General features: G+C 51.0%; 1 protein-coding gene across 1 annotated transcript; it reads left to right on the top strand.

Annotated features, from left to right (window-relative positions):
- Positions 1–25: 25 nt before the first annotated feature.
- LOC129597162 (titin-like) lies at positions 26–22,728 on the top strand. Its single transcript, XM_055494612.1, is given in 17 exon segments — positions 26–1,889; positions 2,082–4,457; positions 4,518–4,835; positions 5,154–5,429; positions 5,507–7,296; positions 7,299–9,069; positions 9,165–11,705; positions 11,780–12,403; positions 12,603–15,215; positions 15,337–16,437; positions 16,523–19,566; positions 19,622–19,870; positions 19,946–20,982; positions 21,156–21,616; positions 21,681–21,756; positions 21,832–21,981; positions 22,223–22,728. Coding segments are annotated over 17 exon segments (20,391 nt in total). The 5' UTR covers positions 26–154; the 3' UTR covers positions 22,452–22,728.
- The last annotated feature ends 249 nt before the right edge of the window (positions 22,729–22,977 follow it).

The following is a 22,977-nucleotide window of genomic DNA, read 5'->3' as shown; positions in this document are numbered from 1 at the left end:
GTGGCCAAGAAACCCAAACCGAAAGCTAAAGTGGAAGAAGAGAAGCCCACCGCCCGAGGCCAAATTCCAACCGAAGAAACCGGCTGAAAAGGTCATCGAAGCCCCTGAAGCAGAAGTTATCATACCGGCACCGGTTGACAAAGAGGAAATCGTGATGCCGGAAGAAGCGGGACTGGCGCTAAAGAAGAAACCGAAACCGCGTGAGGTCACCGAATCACCGGACACTTCGGAAGCGCTAAGTATCTCGTTAGCGAAAGAAATTCCGAAGCCGGTCGAAGAGGCACCCGTTACGGTAGAAGCCGAAATTCAGCCGGTTGTGGAAGAGGCAACCGAAACCGAGGAAGAACGCTTGCGGAAAGAGCGTGACCTGCGAGAAACAATTCGACGCCGAACGGACAAAACCGAAGAAGAAGAGACCATCGTAACCGAAGAAGAGTTACGCGCGCAAAAACGCAAAATAACGGAAAAGGTGGAAGAAGCCAAGCCGGTTGAGAAGGTCGAAGAAATCAAGCCGGAAGAACTGCCTGAGTACATCGAACTGGTACAGCCGGAAGAGAAGCCTGAAGTAATTAAACCGGTCGAAGAAGAGGAAGTCAAGAAATTTAAACCAAAGAAAAAGGAAACGCCGGTCGAAGACAAAGCTCAGATGCCACTGAAAAAGCCCGTGGAAAAACTGAAAGAAGAAGCGCCAGTGTCTGAAGCGGAATTTAAGATCCCGGAAAAACCGGTCGCGGAAACCGCACCCGAAGAGGCCGAAAAAGCTGCAACAATTCGTAAACCAGTAAAGAAGCCGGTTGTCGAAAGTGAAGCGCCGGAAGAGCTAACTGCCGAATTTGCGTTAAAGAAAAAGCCTGTTCCCGTAAAGGAAGAGGCCAAGCCCGTCGAGACCGAGTTTGTGATTCCCACGGCAGCCGAAACAGAAGAGGAAGAAGTCTCCGAAAAGAGCATCATCAAACGTCCGAAACGACGATCACTGGACGAAGAGATGAAGGAAGCTGTGGCTGCCGAAACGTTGGAACTGGTTCCGGCACCGAAACCCGCAGAGGAAGAAATGCCGACAGTTGAAGAAACCGTCTTCACCCGCGGCATTACCGAACGCATGGTATTCGAAGAAGAGGAAGACGTCGAGATCCTGGTGATCACCAACACGGAGAAACCGGTGCAGTGGATCTTCGCTAATTTCACGATAACCGAATCCACCGATCGGTACGAAGTTATCAACGACGGCATGGTGCACAAACTGATCATTCGAAAGGTCAAGAAAACGGATGCCGGGAAGTACACGTGCAGAGTGGACACAGTGGAAACGACCGGAACATTGGTGATCAAAGAAACACCGGTGAAGTTCACGGAAGTGTTGGAAGATCAAAAGGTCATCGTGGGGCAAGATATTGTCCTGCAGACGGTGTTAACCCGCAAAGGCGTCAAAGTTACGTGGAAAAAGCTGCGCAAAACGCTCACCGCGTCCAGCAAATATGTTATGACCGAGAGCGAGGACACCGAGACGCACACACTGACCGTTAAAGACGCGACGGTGGAAGACAGTGGTGTGTACACGTGCCAGGTGGAAGAGGAGACGACTACCTGCAAGGTGGCAGTTCAGGCCCCGGCTAAGTTGTTCCCTGAAGGACTGCCAACGGAGATTTCGTTAGATCAGGGACAGATCCACCGTTTCCAGATCCCGTTTGTTGGCTCGCCGGAGCCGGTGGCGGAATTGACGGTTAATGAGCAGCCGGTAAAGCCGTCCGAGCGCGTGACATACCGCATTGAGGAGACCAATGTGATGATCGTACTTAAGAAAACGGAGAAGAAGGATGAAGGAACGTACCGGCTGCGCATTTATAATGAGCTGGGAGAGGATACATTCGATTTTAAAGTTACAGTATTGGGTAAGCGGCATAAGTTAACTTTATCGATTAATCTAAATTTTGTAATAATTATATTGAGATGAACTTCTGTTTTACAGTACTTTCTCTTGACGCATTTAAAGTAAATCAGTAATACTAAAATTAACTAAAAATAAGTAATACGTAAATGATTTACTGTACTTGGAACAATAATTGCATGTTTGCGCTGTACAGATAAGCCATTCCCGCCAACTAATCTACAAATAACGGAAGTAACAGCCGACAGCGTAACCTTAAACTGGTCGCCACCTGAAGACGACGGCGGCTCTCCCATAACCGGTTACGTTGTCGAGCGCTTGGACATGCAACGCCGCAACTGGAAACGTTCCGCTACCACCATTGAAACACGCAGTACCGTCATCAATTTAATCGAGGGTCAAGCGTACAAATTCCGCGTCTTCGCTGAGAACAAGGTGGGATTGAGTGAGCCGCTGGAAACCCCGAAAGAAGTCGTTGCCAAGAAACCCTTCGACGTACCCGGCGCGCCCTCCAAACCGACCATTGACAAAGTGGCTGGTCCCGAAGTAACGCTCTCCTGGACCCCGCCAACCTCCGACGGTGGGGCCCCCATCACCGGCTACTACGTGGAACGCCGGCAGCTGCCGAATAAGAAATGGGTACGGGATAGTGACACGATGGTCACCGAGACCACCACCACCGTGACGTCGTTGCTGGAACACCAAGAGTACGAATTCCGGGTGGTGGCGGAAAATAAAGCCGGCTTGGGACCGCCCAGTGTCGGCACCAGTCCCATCAAGATTAAGCCGTTGTACGAGAAACCGTCTCCACCGCAAAACGTCGCTATGGAAGTGAACAGTCCGAATTCGGTGATCCTTACGTGGACGCCACCTGTTAACGACGGCGGCACGCCGATCACGCATTATCTTGTGGAACGGAAGAACAGCGTGGACCTCACCTGGAAACCGGTACCAACTGACGTCACGGAGACGACCTACACCTTTGAAGATCTGAAACCAAAGAACGAGTATATATTTCGCGTGCAGGCTGTCAACAAAATGGGTCCTAGCGATAAAGCCGCATCACAGCCGGTGACACTGGAAGAGCCAAAACCGCCGGGTGAGCCACCGAAGATCACTCCCAAACAAGATAAAACCGTACCGGCTGTGGAAGGCGACGAAGTCGTGGTCCGCTTCGAAATAACCGGAATACCGGTGCCGGACATTTTCTGGAGAAAAGCTGGTAAAATAATCAAGACAAACGGAGACCGGGTAATGGCGGTGGAAGATAATGTCGCTACGTTGACCTTACCGAAAGCGGAACCGACCCACACCGCAACTTACACAGTCGAAGCGGTGAACGATCTGGGTAAAGACACCGCGGAATTCGTTATTAATGTCAAATCTCCACCGAAACTGGACGTTGATCAACCGGTGGTCCGGGTGCACAAGGGCGATTCCACTACGCTCAAAGCAAAATTCACCGGTACCCCAACGCCGACGATCACATGGACGAAGAACGACCAACCAGTGACACCGACAAAAGACGCAGTGCTCGACACGAACGGTGCCGCGACAAAATTAACCATTCGCAAACCAACATCCAGTGATTCCGGTGTATACACCGTAACGGCGACCAACGAAGTGGCCGAGGTATCCAAGACAGTGGAGTTGACCGTGGTCTCGCAACCCGACCAACCCACCGGTCCGATTCAAGTCACCAATATCCAACAATCATCGTGCCAGATCAGTTGGATCCCTCCGAAATTTGACGGGGGCGAACCCATAACCGAGTATCTTATTGAACGACGCGATGTCAAGAAATCGACGTGGGTCCGCGCTACCACCGTTAAGAGTGACGTGACCACCGCTACCGTGGAGGGATTAGTGGAAGGCAATGACTATATGGTGCGCGTCAGTGCGGTCAATAAGATCGGGCCCAGTGAGCCGCTGGAGACCGATAAACCGGTCTCACCCAAGAGCCCGTTCAGTGTTCCTTCGGCACCGCAAGGCCCCTTGGAAGCCACCGAGGTCAAACCCGATTCCATCACAATCCAGTGGCAGCCACCCGAAAACGACGGTGGCCAGCCTTTATTATCGTACAGTATCGAAAAGAAGGAGTATTTGAAACGTGCATGGACAAAGGTCACCGTGATCGATGCCACTAATACCACCACAACCGTGACGAAATTGACGGAAGACACGGAATATGAATTCCGCGTATATGCCATCAATCCGCGTGGAACGAGTGAGCCGTTGCAGACGGAGAAACCGATCAAGACTGGCCGATTGATCAATCCACCCAGTCAGCCGCAGGAAGTGACTGTCAGCAAGGTCACGTCCAGCATCATATCCTTCGAATGGCTGCCACCCAAAGACAATGGTGGCGCACCGCTGACGGAATACCGGTTAACGCTGATCGATACAACGAGTAATACGAAGAAGACCCGGACATCGAAACCGTACGAGACCAGCTACGAGACGACCGATGTCACCGTGGATCACGAGTATGTGCTGGAAGTGTGTGCGGTCAATAAAATCGATGCTGGTCCAACGAATTCCTCGACACCGACCAAAATCCCACCAAAAACCGGTATGAGTAAAAAAACGGGATATATCGCGTACCTAGGTAAAAAAAATTAAATATCTTTAGGTCCACCATCGTCACCAGTTGGACCGCTTCGTGCCGAACCCGGTACACCGGTTGACTCTACTCTGACGGTCTCCTGGCAGCCACCACTGGATGACGGCGGTGTGCCGCTGACCAACTACGTCCTGGAGATGCACGATAGCGTTACAAAGAAATGGCGTATGCTGTCAGAGCCGCAACCAGATACTCCGCAACATGATGCCAAATCTCTCCAGCCTGACCGCGACTACCTCTTCCGAGTGTCGGCACAAAATCCTGTTGGTATTAGCAAGCCATTAGAAAGTGAAGAGCCGGTCCGAATGGGCAAGCCAAAACCAGAGGGTAATTACTCCATACCATTTCTTCGCTTTTTTAACAAACAATGTTAGTCAGATCTAAATTAAAAATTTATTCTTTTGAAAATGTTGTTGAGATTCGTAAAAACTATGCTTTGCTAAAACAGCTTCATTATTTTTATTTTTATTTTCGCTAAAAATTAACACTCGTTTGTACGGGAATCATAATTTTATGATTCCGAAAAGTGGTTTCGCTGTCGAAAAATGAGTATTCTACGTTATATACTCGTAAAAGTATTTTTTTTAAGTTTATGGTTTGCTGATTGCTCTGCTTGCTTTACTTTTCACAAAGGTGTTATTACAGCGCCACCAGGTGATCTTCTGCATGTCGTGGACACCACCACTGACTCGGTGACCTTAGAATGGGAAGAATATGAGACGGACCAGGAGCCCACGTACTGCGTATATAAACGCAACACCGGTCGATCCACGTGGACAAAGGTCACAGAAACCAGGGCAAGGAAGGTCAAGGTAAAGGAGCTAACAAAGAATACGGATTATGACTTCAAGATCGCTTCCATCGTCGAAGAGAAGGAGTCTCCGCTGTTCGAAGTCACCGAAGTCCATACTAAGGATACGTGTAAGTTGTGCAAAAAATACTTACTCGTAGCTTGTGAAATTACGGTGCGTAATTCAATTTTATTTGTTTAAAATTAGCTGTTCCATCTGAACCACAACAAGCCACATTAACCGTTGACGAAAGCGGCTTCCCGGCCTTAACCTGGGTGGAACCCGCGACGGACGGTGGCGCCGAGGTTATCGGCTACCATGTCGAACTACGTAAAAAGGGTCACACGTCCTGGACACGTATCACCAAGGAAATCGTGCGAAAATGCCGTTATGTCCTGAAAGAACTGAAACCGGGCGATCATTTCGACGCCCACGTTGTGGCCATTAACGAGAAGGGCGAGAGTGAGCCCAGTAAACCACCAGTACCGGTATCGCTTCCCGAGAAGCCTGAGGAAAAACCAGAGAAGAAGGAAGAAAAACCGGTGAAGACTGAAAAAGGCACACCCCCCACGGTGACCGTCACGAAGCCCTTGGTCGAAAGCCCAGTGGGCAGTCCAGCCAAATTGGAAGCCACATTCACCGGCGAACCGTACCCGAAAGTCGAATGGTTTATCCAAGAGACCAAAGTGACGGAAGATCGTCGTATTAAGATCGAAGAACGAAAAACTACTAAGACAACGACTTTATCATTCTCGAAAACCGAAACGAAGGATACGCAAACGTACACGGTAAAAGTGACGAATCCGGCCGGTGAGGCGACCGCGGATGTTAAACTGCAGGTATTGACGAAGCCCGAGCCACCAACGGAAGTCAAGGTTGAAGAAGTGACCAAGGAAGCGGTGACGGTTGCGTGGGAGGAACCAACCGAGACCGGCGGACATCCGGTCAAGCATTACGTCATCGAGAAACGAATCGTCGGTAAGACGGCGTGGGCCAAGGTTACCACCACCACCGACACCAGGGTGGTGATTAGTGATCTGACAAAAGGCACGAAATATGATGTCCGCGTCCGGGCAGTGACCGATCAGGGTGACAGCACCAACGTGGAAGTGGGGCCAGTTGGACTGGAGGAGAAGCCCAAAGAGGAAGAAAAACCCAAGGAGAAAGAGAAGCCAAAACCGGAGGTGAAAGTGGAGAAAGCGCCTTCTCCGGAAGTGGTAGTCAAGAAGCCGGAAGTGGTCGAGTCGGTGCCGGAAAAGATGAAGCCGAAGGAGGAAAAGCCGGGAGTGGCGCCGACCCTCAAGGTTGACAAACCGAAGATCGAAAGTCAGCCGAATAAAAAGGTGGAATTATCCGCTAAATTCACCGGTGAACCGAAGCCTACAATCACATGGACGGTTAATAATACGACCGTGGAAAGCATGAAACGAGTGAAGGTCGTAACAGATGAGAAGACTTCGACGACCACAGTCACCATTTCATCGGTCGAAGCAACAGATGCCGGTGTTTACACCGTGACTGCCGAGAACCCGCTGGGCGTGACCGATGCGGAAGTCAGTCTTGTTGTTTTAACTAAGCCAGGTGCGCCCAAAGACGCCATGATCGAGGAAGTTACTCCGACATCACAAACGATCAGTTGGGAAGAACCAGAGGACACCGGTGGACATCCGGTTAAACAGTATGTTATTGAAAAGCGGTTGAAAGGAAAGACAAACTGGACGCGTGTGACCACCACAAAGGAGACGAAAGTCAAGCTGAAAGAACCGAAAGGCTCCGAGTTCGATGTCCGCATCAAAGCCGAGACAGACCAGGGTGAAGGTGCACCGGTGGAAGTTGGACCTATCAAAGTTGAAGAGCCGAAGAAACCGGTAGAGGAACCGCAGAGCACAAAGCCCCGCCCACGCCACCCACTGTCAAACTTGATCAAGAAACTGTGGAAATGCCGACAAACCAACCAATACAACTCGTCGCTAAGGTCACCGGGACACCGTTCCCCAGCGTAACATGGTCCGTGAACGATACACCCATTACGCCGTCTCGCCACGTTCGCATTGAGGAAGTACCAAAAGATGGAAAGGTCACGCTAACTATCCCGAAACCAGAGAAGAGCGACAGCGGAACTTACGCGGTTACAGTGAAAAACCCATCCGGTGAAGAATCGGTTATGGCTGAAGTCAAGGTGTTGGGTACAGCGGGACCACCAACCGCTGTAGAAGTGACGGAAGTTACGCCAACCCAGGCAACGATCGAATGGAAGAAGCCAACTGACGACGGTGGCGCCCCCATTAAACGTTACATCGTGGAGAAACGCCCAGTGACACGCACTGTCTGGCAAAAAGTTACCACGGTCACCGAGGAGACCTGTACCGTGGCTGAGCTGATACCCGGAACAAAGTATTACTTCCGTGTGCGACCGGAAACGTCGCAAGGAGAAGGTGATAATGCGGAGATTGGTCCGATCACCATCCCTGAAGAAAAACGAGAGCCCACGCCTGAAAAGCCAGCAGAACGAAAACCATCGAAGGTGTCGCCAGAAAAGGTCACGAAGCCTGTGGAAGAAAAGAAAGAACTACTCATGGAAGCGCCGACAGTGAAAGTGACCAAGCCGAAAGTGGAGACCCAGCCAACCAAGAAAGTTGAATTATCAGCGACTCTTACTGGACAGCCGAAACCAACCGTAGCGTGGAGCCACAACAGCGTCACTGTGACGGAAACTCGACGAACGAAAATCACAGTGGACGACAAGACTAAAACAACCACTCTGACCATTACGTCGGCAGAGACTACAGATGCCGGTACCTACACGGTAACTGTGGAGAATCCGGCTGGTGTGGCCGATGCCGAAGTCTCATTAGTTATACTAACAAAGCCCAGCGCACCACGAGATGCCATGATCGAGGAAGTAACGCCGACTTCCCAGACAATTAGCTGGGATGCACCGGAAGACACCGGTGGCCATCCCATTCAACAGTACATTGTGGAGAAGCGATTGAAGGGTAAAACCGTTTGGACCAGGGTAACCACAACCAAAGAAACAAAGGTCAAGCTCAAGGAGCCGAAGGGAACGGAGTTCGACGTCAGGATCAAAGCGGAAACCGACCAAGGCGAAGGCGCCCCGGTCGAAGTGGGACCCATCAAAGTGGAGGAGCCCAAGAAACCGGCGCCTGAAGAACCACAGAAGGCCCCAGCGAAAGCGCCAACGGTTACGCTACAGGAAGAAAGCGTCGAGGTACCGGTTGGTCAGCCCATTAAACTGGTTGCCAATGTTAGCGGGACGCCGTTCCCTACCGTGTTATGGTCCGTGAATGACACACCCATCACTCCGTCTCGGCATGTCCGAATCGAAGAAGTTCCGAAAGAGGGTAAGGTCATCTTGACCATCCCGAAACCAGAGAAAACCGATACCGGCGAATATGCGGTGACGGTGAAGAATCCAGCGGGTGAGGAAACCGCCAAAGTCAGCGTGAAAGTCCTCGGTCCGGCTAGCTCGCCAACCGATGTCCAAGTGATTGAAGTTCTGCCAAAGCAGGCGACGATCGAGTGGAAGAAGCCGAAGGATGATGGAGGATCGCCAGTGAAACGGTATATTGTGGAGAAACGACCGGTGACGAGGACGGTGTGGCAGAAGGTCACGACGGTGACCGAAGAGAGTTGCACTGTGGAGGAACTGATACCTGGTACAAAATACTACTTCCGGATTCGTCCCGAAACGACGCAGGGCGAAGGAGAGAATGCGGAAATTGGTCCGATAAGTATTCCCGACGAAAAAGGTAATACACGCGAAATATTTAATGTAAACGTGCAAATTTTCTCACCTATTAAAATATTTGGGAATGCAGTTACAATTCGAGTTTTGATGAATTAGTGCCATCCCGAAAACCATCTGTAATTGAAGAGAAGGTTAGGAAGCCGACGCCAGAAGAAAAGAAGCCGTCGCCCGAAAAAGCTGCCACTGCACCCACTCTCACAGTTGACAAGCCCAAGGTCGAAACCCCACCGGCAAAGAAAGTGGAGCTTTCCGCCAAATTCACCGGCGAACCCAAGCCCACGATCACGTGGACTTTCAACAACACCACAGTAACGGAGACCCGTCGCACCAAGATTACCGTCGATGATCGATCCAAAACCACTACGCTGACCCTTACATCCGCGGAAACCACCGACACCGGAGTCTACACCGTTACCGCGGAAAACCCAGCCGGTGTTACTGACGCGGAGGTCACTGTGGTCATCCTAACAAAACCGGGAGCACCACGGGACGCCATGATTGAAGAAGTGAAGCCGACATCGCAGACCATCAGTTGGGATGCACCCGAGGATACCGGAGGCCATCCAATCAAACAGTATGTCATCGAAAAACGACTCAAGGGCAAAACCATCTGGACGAAAGTGACAACAACCAAAGAAACCCGAGTCACTCTCAAAGAGACGAAAGGAACGGAATTTGATGTCCGTATTAAGGCGGAAACTGATCAGGGTGAAGGTCCGCCGGCGGAAGTTGGCCCGATTAAAGTCGAAGAGCCACCGAAGCCCAAACCGGTAGAACAGAAGGAGAAACCCGTTGCACCTTCTGTAACACTGGATCAGACACCTGTTGAAACCCCAGCCGGACAACCAATTAAACTCGTGGCGAAAGTTACCGGAACGCCTTTCCCGACGGTTACCTGGTCAATCAACGGCACTCCGGTTACACCATCACGACATGTTCGTATCGAGGAAATTCCCAAAGAAGAAAAGGTCATTCTTACTATCCCGAAACCGGAAAAGGAAGACACTGGCGAATACACTGTGACCGTCACGAACCCATCGGGAACGGAAACCGCGAGTGTCCCGGTGACCGTGATCGGGAAAGCCGGTCCACCGGAAGAAGTCACAGTTACAGAAGTTACTCCAACATCCGCAACGCTCGAATGGAAGAAACCGAAAGATAACGGCGGTGCAGCGGTCAAACGGTATATCGTCGAGAAGAAGCCGGTTACCAGGACCGTATGGCAGAAAGTGACAACGGTTACCGAGGAGACGTGCACGGTGGAAGATCTGCAACCGGGAACCAAGTATCATTTCCGTGTGCGGCCGGAAACATCGCAAGGCGAAGGGGACAACGCGGAAGTCGGACCCGTCTCCATTCCTGAACGCGAAGAACGAAAGCCCTCGTTGAAAGAACCGGAAAAGGTCAAAGAGACGCTCGAAGAGAAGCCGGTCGCCAAGAAACCGGTTGAAGAAAAACCGAAGACAGTGCCATCGGTTACCGTTGACAAACAGTCCATTACATTACCCGATGGGCAGAGCGTGACCTTCACTGCCAAGTTTTCCGGTGAACCGAAACCCGAAGTCACCTGGTTGCTTAACGGCAAGCCGCTGCCGACCAACGCCCGAATTCGAACCGACGTCAACACCCGAACTAACACGGCAACACTAACAATTACTAACACTAACCCTGACGATTCAGGAACGTATACAGTAGTTGTTAGAAATGAAGCTGGGGAAGAAACGGCAGATTGTAGTTTGAAGATCGTTACCAAACCCGGTGCACCACAGAACTGCACCGTCACCGATGTCACCACCACCGGCGCCACCATCAAATGGGACGCTCCTACCAACGACGGAGGCTCACCGATTAAACACTACGTTATTCGCAAGAAGCAGTCAAATCGCACAACCTGGACCAAAGTGACTACCACCACCGACACAACCGTGGTTGTCAAAGATTTGGAGAGAGGTGTGACCTACGATTTCCGTGTATCAGCGGAAACCGACCAAGGAGAAGGCGCGCCGGTCGAAGTGGGACCGGTCACTACCGGCAAGGAGAAGGAACAGCCGGTAACCGCTAAGACTGTCGCGTTACCAACAGTTACCATCAAGAAGCCAGTACAGGAGATACCGGTTGGACAGCCTGTTGAGGTTGAAGTAACTTTCACAGGTGAGCCTCGTCCGACGCTGACCTTTGCCGTGGATGGACAAGCGATTGTTCCATCACGTCGCATTAAAGTGGACGAATCGCGACGGGAGCCCAAAGCGACCTTTATCATCACGAAGACCGAGCCGACGGATTCCGGGACCTATACGGTGACAGCGAAGAACGAAACCGGAACCGTATCGGCAGAGTTCACGCTGAAGGTTCTACGAAAAGCCGGCCCACCACAAGACGTAACGGTGACGGAAGTGACGGATACCAGCGCGACGATTACATGGGGCGAGCCAAAAGACGACGGTGGCAGTCCTGTTAAACACTATTTAATACAAAAGCAGGTTATCGGACGATCGTGGACAAAAGTCACCACAATTACGGACAAGACAGTGACGATCACTGACTTGTTGCAAAATACGAAGTACAACGTTAGAGTGATACCGATAACGGAGCAAGGTGAGGGTGAAGCGGCTGAAGTTGGTCCAGTAACTCCAAAAGGTAAGCTGCAATGCAGAACAATTGATGTCGCAAAATATATCTTACTAATTTCGTTTCGGACAAATACTTTTCAGAACAAAAACGCGAAGAACGTAAACCCAGTTTGAAACCTGAAGTAACCAAACCTGAAGTGAAACCGACCATCAAAATCCGCAAACCTCAGCAAGAAATCCCAGTGGGTCAATCCGTCGATGTGGAGGTGACGTTCACCGGTGAGCCACGTCCCACGGTGACCTTTAGCGTCAACGGCACCGTAATTGAGCCATCGCGTCACGTGAAAATCGAGGAAGCCCGGCGAGATATGAAGGTGACCTTTACCATCCCTAAAACGGAAATATCTGATTCGGGAACGTACACCGTGACCGCGACTAATCCAGCCGGCACCGTCAGTGAAGAATTCACGCTGAAAGTTTTGACCAAGGCAACCGCTCCACAAAACCTCGAAGTTACGGAGGTGACCAACACTTCGGCGACCATTACATGGGATGCGCCGGAGAGTGATGGTGGTACGCCAGTGACGCACTATATCATTCACAAGCAGGTGGTAGGTCGCACGTGGACCAGGGTTACAACGACGCGAGAAACCACGTTCACTTTTACGGATTTCATGAAAGATACGAAATATAACGTTAAGGTTACACCGGTGACGGACCAAGGGGAAGGCGAAGCGGCCGAAGTGGGCCCAGTAACATTGCAAGGTAAAACTAAAATAGGTATCGCATTTTTAAAATGATTTTATGCTGCCAGAATATAAATGCGGCCTAACTTGAAGGCAATAAATAAAATTAGAAATGCTGAGATATAACTAAACAAAATAAATAAATTAAAATGCACAAATAACATTTAGTAAATTAAATTACAAATTAATAAAATTAAATATATTGGCTTTTCTTGTAGTGCCAGAAGCGAAAGAGCGTAAACCTAGTCTGAAGCCGGAAGCAGGAAAAACCACGGAAACTCCTAAAGAAGAGGCACCTGAAGCTGCCGGAACGACGCCCACGATTAAGATCCGCAAACCGGCCCAGGAAGTCACCTTGGGTCAGCCCGTTGAGGTAGAGGTGACATTCACCGGCGAACCGCGTCCCACTATCTCTTATTCTGTCAACGGTGAAGCCATTCTCCCATCGCGTCGCATCCGCACAGACGAACCCAAGCGAGAGATGAAGTCCACGTTCACAATCACCAAAACCGAGTTGACCGACTCCGGCACGTACGTTGTGACCGCCACCAGCCCCGCCGGCACCGCCACAGCCGAATTCACGCTGAAAGTCTTAACAAAGTCTGGACCACCTCGCAACGCTGAATTCACGGAGATTACTGAGACCAGCGCAACCATCACTTGGGATAAACCGGAGAATGATGGCGGTGCGCCGATCAAGAATTATGTCGTGTATAAACGGATTGTCGGGAAGTCGTGGCAACGCGTAGTGACAACGAAGGAAACCACCTACACATTTACTGATTTTACGCAGAACACGCGATACGAAGCGAAAATCGTCCCGGTCACCGATCAGGGTGATGGAGAAGCCGCCGAAGCGGGACCGGTGACGTTGAAAGAGGCTCCGCCCAAACGGAAACCAAGTGTCCGAGACGAGGTCACGGTAGAGGAACCGAAGAAGAAGCCTGAGAAAGTAGCCACCATCCCGACACTGCGCATTCGCAAACCCCTGGAAGAGGTCCCAGCCGGATCGACCGTGAACGTCGATGTGACCTTTACCGGCGAGCCACGCCCGTCCGTGGCATTTTTCCGCAACGGTCAGCCACTTACCGAATCCCGAAAGCTGCGCATTGAGGAATATCAACGCGATTTGCGCGTCACGTTTTCTTTGAGGAAAGTCGATATAGAAGACTCCGCGACGTATACGGTCACCGCCACGAATACTGCCGGGGAAGTCAGTGAAGAGTTTACACTGAAGGTACTAACCAAGCCAGGACCACCGGAAAAACTGGTAACCGAGGAAATCAAGTCGACATCCGTCACCTTGACCTGGTCACCGCCGGCGTCGGATGGCGGTCGACCGGTCACGCAGTACAATATTTATAAACGTGTCTCCGGACGGCAGTCGTGGCAGAAAGTGACGACCACCAAATCCACCACGGTGACGACAACAGTCACCGAACTTCTGCCGAACTCTTTAAACGATTTCCGGGTTACTGCTACAACCGATCAAGGCGAAGGAGAGGGAGTGGAGCTGATCGCTGTACGGACAGCGGCGCCGGCACCGGAAGAAGGTAAACCACCTAAACCAGTGCGACCCGGTATGGTGGAAGAAGCGCCGGTGAAGGAAGCTGCCAAACCAGTGGCTACCAAACCGACCATCAAAGTTGACAAGACGACGGTTACATCGAATATCAATCAACTGGTGCAAGTAACCGCCACGTTCACCGGTGAGCCACGTCCGACCGTTACCTGGTACCGCAACGATGAAGTCATCACAGAAACCCGGCATGTCTACATCGAGGAGCGCAAGCACGATATGGTGTCTACGTTAAATATTGCGCGCACTGAACTGACAGATAGCGGCACGTACAGAGTGACCGCTAAGAATGAGACCGGCGAAGCCAGTGCGGAATTAACGATCAAGATCGCAACGAAATCGGGGCCACCAGTGGATCTGACTTTGTCCGAAGTAACCAGCACGTCGGTGAATCTAAACTGGAAGCCACCGAAAGAGACAGGTGGTACACCGATCAAGCACTACATCATCGAAAAGCGCGTTACCGGCCGGCAAACCTGGCTGAAAGTGGTAACGACCACCGACACCACGATCACCATTATGGAACTAACGGAGAACACCGGATACGAATTCCGCGTTAAAGCGGAAACCGACCAAGGCGAGGGTGAACCGGCGGAAGTGGGCTGTGTTACACCAAGATCCAAGGAGAAATCACCGGTCGATAAGAAAGCCGGTAAAGCGGAACCGGAAGCCGTCGGCCCCACCATCAAGATCAGTAAAGGCGACATCCAGGTGGGCAGCAACCAAGTCATGCAGGTGGACGTTACGTTTACCGGACAGCCACGCCCCAAAATAACATGGACATTCAACGGGCGCCCGTTGGTGGAATCCCGGCGGATGCGCGTGGAAGAGCGCCGCTCGGAGATGGTGGCGACGTTCTCGATTAAAAAGACGGAATTATCGGATTCCGGTGTGTATACTATCACGGCTAGCAACAGCGCCGGAGAAGCCAGTACCCAGTTGACTTTGAAAGTCCTCACTAAAGCGGGACCACCAACAAATTTAGTTATCACGGATATTTCTCCAAAGACCGCCGACCTGAAGTGGGATGCCCCGTTGAACGATGGTGGCAGCCCGGTGACGCAGTATATCGTGGAGAAGAGGAGCGCCGGGCGGACGACGTGGATGAAGGTCACGACGGTTAAGGAGACGCAGTGTACCGTCAAGGATTTGATCCAGGGAAGTAAATTTGAATTCCGCGTCAAGGCCGAGACCGACCAGGGCGAAGGCGAACCAGCGGAAGTGGGGCCGGTGGTTGCTGATTATTCATTCGGTAAGAGACATTTGCAAATGGTCCCGTTTTGGAATGGTCACGTTTATGATCCAACCTTATTTTATATGTTGCGTTAGTTGGTTTTACAACGAGTGCGCAATAAACTGTGTTGTATTTACAGATGTGCCATCGGCTCCCGCTCCACCAAAGGTCACCAACATTACACCGAAATCCGTATCCTTATCCTGGGAACCACCTTTTAAAGACGGCGGTAGTCCCATCACTGGTTATCACATCGAACAGCGCGCCGGCAAATCCACCTACTGGCGCCGAATAACCAAGACCACCGTTACCGTGACCACGCACGAAGTCACCGAAGTAGTCGAAGGGGAACAGTACGAATTCCGCGTTATTGCCGAGAACAAGAAAGGCCTTAGCCAACCCAGTGAACCGAGTGAACGTGTCAAGATTCCGGCGGCTCCGGTGGAACGCAAACCACCGAAACCGGAGGGACTGCTCAGACCACGAGTCAGCGCATCGCCCGCACCCGGTCGCCGCGACTTCCGTGCACCTTCCGAATTGTCAAGCCGAGCACCGTCACGTGAACGCGAACTCAGTGAGACCATCGGCTCGGATCTCGACATGTCAGATGAAGAAGCGGAAATGCCGGAATTCGAGGAGAACATGAGCCGGCCACAGTTCACCCGGCTGCTGGAGGACGTCCGTTGCACGGAAGGGGAGATGGTCGCCCTGACTTGCGAGATCATCGGCAACCCGGCGCCCACTACCCTGTGGTATAAGGATGGTGAAGTCATCCGGGAGAATATGGGATACCAGCAGATCGCCAACGAGAAGGTCCACAAGCTTCTCATTCGAGAGGCCTTCGTGGAGGATAGTGGAACATACAAAGTGGTGGCACTCAATGCCGCCGGAAAGGCCGAATCTAGTTGTAAGCTAAAAGTCAAACACCGCGAGCAGGTGGAGGACCGTGGCGCCGGAAAACCGCCGAAGATCGTGCAGCCGTTGGTCGATAAGGTCGTTAGCGAACGGGACCAGATCTATCTGGAGGTCAAAGTAGAATCGCAGAGTTTTGTCACATTCAAATGGTCAAAAGACGGGCAGGAGATTTCAGAGACCGATACGAAATATAGCATTAAAACCATTGGACGGATATCGTACCTGGTTATCAATAACTCAAAATCCGTTGATACGGGACGATATATGTGTACCGCACAGAATGTATCCGGAAATGCCAATACTTCTGCCAGTGTCACAGTTCAAGGTATGGTAATTTCATGATTTCCTGAAGAACTGTTGCTATAAAAAAGTTTTATGTCTTGACGTTTGAAATATTTTTGCCATTACAGCATTACCGGCAAAGAAAGCAGAAGTTACTCAAGAACCTCCAACCTTTATCCGACCATTGGAAGACACTCAAGTCCGCGAAGGCGACTCCGTGACTTTGGAATGCGACTTCCGTGGAGTCCCCATCCCTGAAGTAACTTGGTACTTCCAAGGCCGGAAGATCTACAACAGCACCACGCGGCGCATCGTCTCGGAAACCACCCACACGAAACTAACGATTCTCGAAGCGACCCTTAACGATGCCGGTGAATATACTGTGGACATCCGCAATCCGGCCGGTACGAAGAAGACCGCCGGCAAACTGACCGTCCGACCAGCCCTACCTCGGGAGCCGCCTAAGATAGAAGGTGCCGCCCCGCGGGTCATCGAACGCCTGGCCGATGTGGAGATCATGGAGGGCTTTGATATCAGTCTCAGTTGCAAGATTACAGGCGACCCGCAGCCCAAGGTTCAGTGGCTGTTCGATCGGAAACCCATAACCAGCTTCTCCGAACGGATCCAGATGGTCAGCACGGAGCACGGCAAGACCTTTATGCTGGTTATCAAGAACGTCACGCCGGCTGACCTCGGCATCTATTCGTGCAAAGCGACTAACGAGCACGGAGAGGCAACTACATCGGCGTTCCTGAATGTCTTAGCCGGTGAGCGCTTCATCGAGATGACTGACAAACATGCACCCATCAGCGCCCCACATATCACCCGCGGTCTACGGGACACGGAGGTCATCAAAGGAGAAAGTCTCCAGCTAGACTGTCGCGTACAATGCGATTCCGAATATTACGTTCACTGGTATAAAGACGGTATTGAACTTGGTTACGAAGATCACCGTATCAACCGCTACCAGCTGCCCAATGGAAAAGTCAGTCTGGAGATCCGCGATTCCACGCTGAAAGACACCGGTTACTATAGCGTGACGGTTTATAACGGTGCCGGCAAAGCTACATCATCCGCACAGGTCACCATTGATGCGCCACGCTTTGCCGCCGAACCGCGACGTAGTATTGACGAGATTCGGTTAGAAGACCGCCTGCGGCGCCGTATACAACGCATCCACGGCATGCCGCCGCAACCCATTGAAGAAGCCCCACAGGTCGTCAGTCACGCTCCGGGCTACTACAATGTCGCATGGGAACCGCGTCCCTCCGAGTTTGAACCGCACGTTCCGACGTTCTACGTCATTGAGATGCGCAGTAAAGCGGATGCGGACTGGGTACGAGTCCAGCAAGGCATCACGTCAAACCTGATTACGGTGCAAGTGCAACGTCCCGATGAAGATTATTTCTTCCGCATCCGCGCAGAGAACATCCACGGCACCAGCGAACCCTCCCCGGTGGCGTTTACCAAACACGAAGCTGATGTGGACACACGCACCAAGTTCGTCCTCTTCGGCACGGAAAAGAAAGCACCGGTGCGGGCAGCCCATCCCATCTACATCCCGTACCATGAACATCTCCACGCCGACTTTTCCGCGCAGTTCGAGCATGAAGAATTCGGTCAGCCGCCCAAGATCTTCTCCAAAGCCCCGGAAATCCAGTACGTCCCGGAGAATCATCCAGTCATGCTGGAAGCCTGGGTATCCGGGCATCCGACACCGTTGGTCAAGTGGTTGTTCAAAGGAAAGGAAATCACCACCGGCGGCCGCTACACCACCCGTGTCAACGCTAGCGGTCACGTGCAACTGTTGATTGACCGTATGACCTTAGCCGATGCCGGGGAGTATCTTGTTCTGGCCCAGAACAAATCCGGTCACCACGTCCATCCCATCCGCATCGACGTGGCCGATCCACCGGTCTTCATCGAGCCGATGATCGATACCACCATTGTCGCGAAACGCTCGGCGCGATTCGACTGCCGCGTGGATGGGACGCCGTTCCCGGAGATCCGCTGGATGAAAGACTGGGCGACGGTGGTCGACAGCGCCCGGATTAAAATCGAACACGCACCGGGCGGATACACGTCTTTAATCATCACCGACGTGTTGGCACGCGATGCCGGATTGTACACGTGCGAAGCGAAGAATGCCGCCGGCACCGCGCTCTGCACCATCAGCGTCCATGTCGAGCAGCATGCCACGACCTACGCCGACACGGACGTGTTCATCCGACGTATTCGGCCCAAACGCAAACGCCTAACCGACTTCTACGATCTCCATGAAGAGATTATGCGCGGTACCCAGGGTGTGGTTAAACGGGTTGTGGAGAAATCGTCCGGCAAAGCGTACGCCGCAAAGATCTCGTTTGCCGAACAGAAAGACTTCCCCATGCTGGAAAATGAATTACATATCCTTAACGAGCTCAGTCATCCTAATATCATTGCGGTACACGATGCCTTCGAAGGCACAAAATCGATGACGGTTATCATGGATTATGCACGCGGTGGTAACATTGTCAATCGGTTGACCAGCCGCAAAGCTTACACCGAGCGACAAGTCGCGGCGATCATCCGGCAGGTGGTGGAAGCACTGGAACACATGCACAGCAAAGACATTCTCCATTTGGACATTAAACCCGAAGACATCATCTTCGCCACACCGGACGGTGACCGCATCCGCCTGGTGGATTTCGGTCTGGCGCACAAACTGCGCCCCGGTGAGCGGTACATCAGTGAATTCGGTCACCCCGAATTCATCTCGCCGGAGATCGTGAATAAGCAGCCAGTGACCGCCGCCTCGGATATGTGGAGTGTCGGAACGTTAACGTACTTGCTGTTATCAGGCCGATCGCCTTTCTTAGGAGAGACCGACCGCGACACGCTTTTCAACGTACAAACCGGCACTTGGAATTTCGATCATGCTTTCAGTAATATCAGTCAGGAAGGAAAAGATTTCATATCACAACTGCTAAAGATGGATCCCGGACAGAGAATGTCAGCTGATAATGCGCTGAGTCATCCCTGGTTGATTGACCGTGCGGATCAGGGTTACATCAAAGTGGACAGTGGTCGGTTAAAACAGTACCAATTACAACGACGCGAGAAGTTGATGCGAGCGGTTGTACATAAATTCGCTCGCTTCAGACCGATCCATGCCGCATTAATCCATCCACAGGTAAAAGCTGATACGATTTATATGCTGTTTCGCTTGCTAATGCATTGTTTCGTAGGGAATACTGTATCCACCGGAAGTCGAGACGTATGATGAGTTCGATACCCGCATGCGGTCACCATCACCTGAACCGGTAACATGGACAGATATGCAACGTTCCCGCCGAGGATCCACGCCTTTCGGAGGCGCACCAGATGAGATTTCCGTCAGTTCCACTGGCAGCGGTGGTTTGAAAACGGCCACCGATTCTAACTACCAACAAGGTCCGGATTCGGAGTTACTGCAGCTTCGTGACCCTGATTTACCGGTATGCGCACAATCCTCAAGCACTGTACTCATATGGCGTAAGCGAGGTACAAAGATATAGAAACGATTTTTGTAGGTTCGTATTCGTCAGTATCGTCGTATGGCAATGGATCCAAAGGGCATCGCCAGCGTCAAAAGTCAGATGGAGTTTAAGATGTGGGGCTACAAACCCGCCGTGAAAGAACGTCGTCGCATGCACGATGTCGTTGACGAGGAAGGCACGGCCGCCGTGCAAGAATACGCTGCCGAACGGTTCGCCGCCCGACGTAAACAGAAACGCGTGCAGATGGAACAAACCGAGAACTTCCCGCCGGTCTTCCGGGAGAAACTCAAGGATCTCGCTTTCGCTGAAAACAAATCCCTCGTTCTGCGGGTAGTCATCGACGGCAACCCGGAACCGAAGATCACCTGGTACCGCAACGAAGCGCCCCTGGAGCGCAATCCCCGCACCAGTCTCCATCATTCCGCGGAAACCGGCGTCTACACGTTGAACGTGTCACCGGCACTGGCCAGTGATGCCGGTGAATACAAATGTATTGCCCGCAACCGCCTCGGCGAAGTAGCTTGCCGTGCCCGTATCGAAGTGGGCACGCCACCCGATCCACCGGGCTGGCCGATTGTCGAGAAGGTTGGCCATGATCACGTGCACATTCATTGGGAGTATCCGTCTTTCGATGGTAACAGCGAGGTCCTGGCGTATAAAGTGGAATACCGCAGTCGTAACGATAACAGCTGGAATACGTACAGTGAAGAGCTGATTAACGAAAAGGTCACCGTGCGGAATCTCCAGCCGGGAACATTCTACCGCTTCCGGGTGGCAGCGCATAACATCTTTGGCTGGAGTAATTCTAGTTATTCGTCGGAAGAGATCCGCACACTGCGACCGGATGATCTCCATGGACACGATTTGGATCTGCAAGCCAGTACCAGTCTGGCCTCGCCCCAAGTTGTTCCGCACCACACGCATATTCGGCGGCCGTCGGGAACGGAAACGGCTTCCCCGGTTGGTCGGAAACCGGTGGAGAGAATGCCCGGATCGTTCGAGAAAGTTTCGGTCTCGATGAGCGAAGGCGATCCGAATGAAGTTTACGATTTCCGAAAGGAAATTGCACGGTAAGCCGTCATACAAAAATAATGTTCTCGAGCAATACTCATGAAACACCAGCTAATTTTCCTGATTAAAAAGTTATTATTTCACCAAGGTTATTATTTAATTGAGAAGTATTATACAATTTAAATTTATTTAAGGTAAAATGTTTAAAAAATAAAATTTGTTTTCCCAACAGCGGTCAATATTCCGTAATATTCCGATGTATGGACCGCAAAACCGCCAGTATATACGCCGCCAAGGTCATCGATTCCTTCGCGCCGGACGCTCTAAATGAATACGAAACCTTGCGTTCCCTCAAACACGACCGTATCGCCGAGCTGTACCGAGCCATGCGCATCAACAACGAGTACATGGTGCTGATCATGGACAAACTTGACGGCATGGACATCTTAACCTATCTGTGCCAGCGTGACCAGTATTCGGAAGAGGACGTCTCCGTTATGATGCGTCAAACGCTAGATGCCCTGCAGTATCTCCACCTTCTGGGCATTGCGCATCTCAACCTGCAGCCGGACAACATTGTACTGGAGACACCGTGGAAAGCTAGCATTAAACTGATTGACTTCGGCTCAGCCCGACGTGTACCGGTGGAGGGCGTCATTGTGCACAACCTGACGACACCATTAGAATACCGAGGTACTTGACTACATATCATATATCAAGCTTGTGTTGCAGTTTTTCACTGATTCATCTTTTTTAGCTCCTGAGATTGTTAGCGACCGTTTGACCGGCGTCCAAGCGGACATTTGGAGCATGGGCGTTCTTGTTTTCATTCTGTAAGTAATACAACATTATAATCCGCCGATGGTTAATTCAAAATGGGTTTCTCATTTTTTGTCATGTTTCTAAAGGTTAAGTGGTGTGTCACCTTTCCGCGGAGAGGATGACGAAGAGACTACGATGAATATCCGATTTGTTCGATACCGAATTGCTGAATTGTATCATGGTCTGACGGCGGAAGCTTCTCGCTTCATAATGCAAGTTCTCAAAGCAATTCCTGGGTAAGCAACACCGTAACTTTCGGCCAATGATAGCCGAAGTTTGTGACGTCTTGGTGTCGTCTACTTTACGTGTTGTACCGATTAAATTCTTATGTGCATATATTACGATAATCAGTGATTATGCATAACTGATTCTTCTAATCCGCCAAACAAATTGTGCGCTAGTATTTATACATAGGAGTAATTTTTTTTATTATTATTACTCGGATGATTGTTTATACAAGCGTTATAACATTGTTAGAAATCGTCTGACGGTGGACGAATGTCTGGAGCATCGCTGGATCACCCCAACCGAGCTCAACGTGATTAAACGCGAGAAGACCGTCTTCAATGTAATGCGATTGTCGCAGTTCCGTCGCGACTACGAGATGCATCGCCAGCGCCGGCAACTGGCCTCGGACACCATCGCACAACTGTTCCGCCCGTCCAGTCCGCCGAGCAGTGCCGTTAGCGAAAGTGTCCGTCTGTAAACTGAATCCTGGAAGTGCTCATTCTTACAAACTCCGAACCGTTAAAATGCAACCAATAGAATGCTGGCTTATTCTCATTGCAACCCTTGCATAAAATTAGTGTTTTTGTTTGCTTGCTATGCTGCAATTTCCGGCCATTTTTGTTGGCTTGGAAGAATTCTAGAGGCTGTATGTGTTGTAAAGAGCTATTGTAATTTATGTATCATGGAATTTTTATCCGCTTAATTTGCCTAATTTTATAGCTTGTTTATTATGCAATAAAACTAATATAATACAATCAATACAGTCGATTACCGTAATTTAATAGTCGAATCGAGCATACCATATTGACTTTGGATTCCAATGAATCAGCCATTTTGAAAAATTCATGCAACAACGTTCATATCATTCTATCAGAAAGCGCTCTCATATTACGCATTATACTACAGTACGTAACATGAAGTACAAGGGTACTTTAAAGAAAGCGAATTTAATTACCTTTTTAAAACCGAATATTTCTAAAACTCGACATTTTTGAAACCCGAAA

This window comes from Paramacrobiotus metropolitanus, unplaced genomic scaffold (assembly GCF_019649055.1).
Source record: "Paramacrobiotus metropolitanus isolate TYO unplaced genomic scaffold, Prichtersi_v1.0 Parri_scaffold0000101, whole genome shotgun sequence".
Lineage (NCBI taxonomy): Eukaryota > Metazoa > Tardigrada > Eutardigrada > Parachela > Macrobiotidae > Paramacrobiotus > Paramacrobiotus metropolitanus.
Note: the sequence above shows the minus strand (reverse complement) of the source record. Positions and strands in the feature narration are given on the sequence as shown.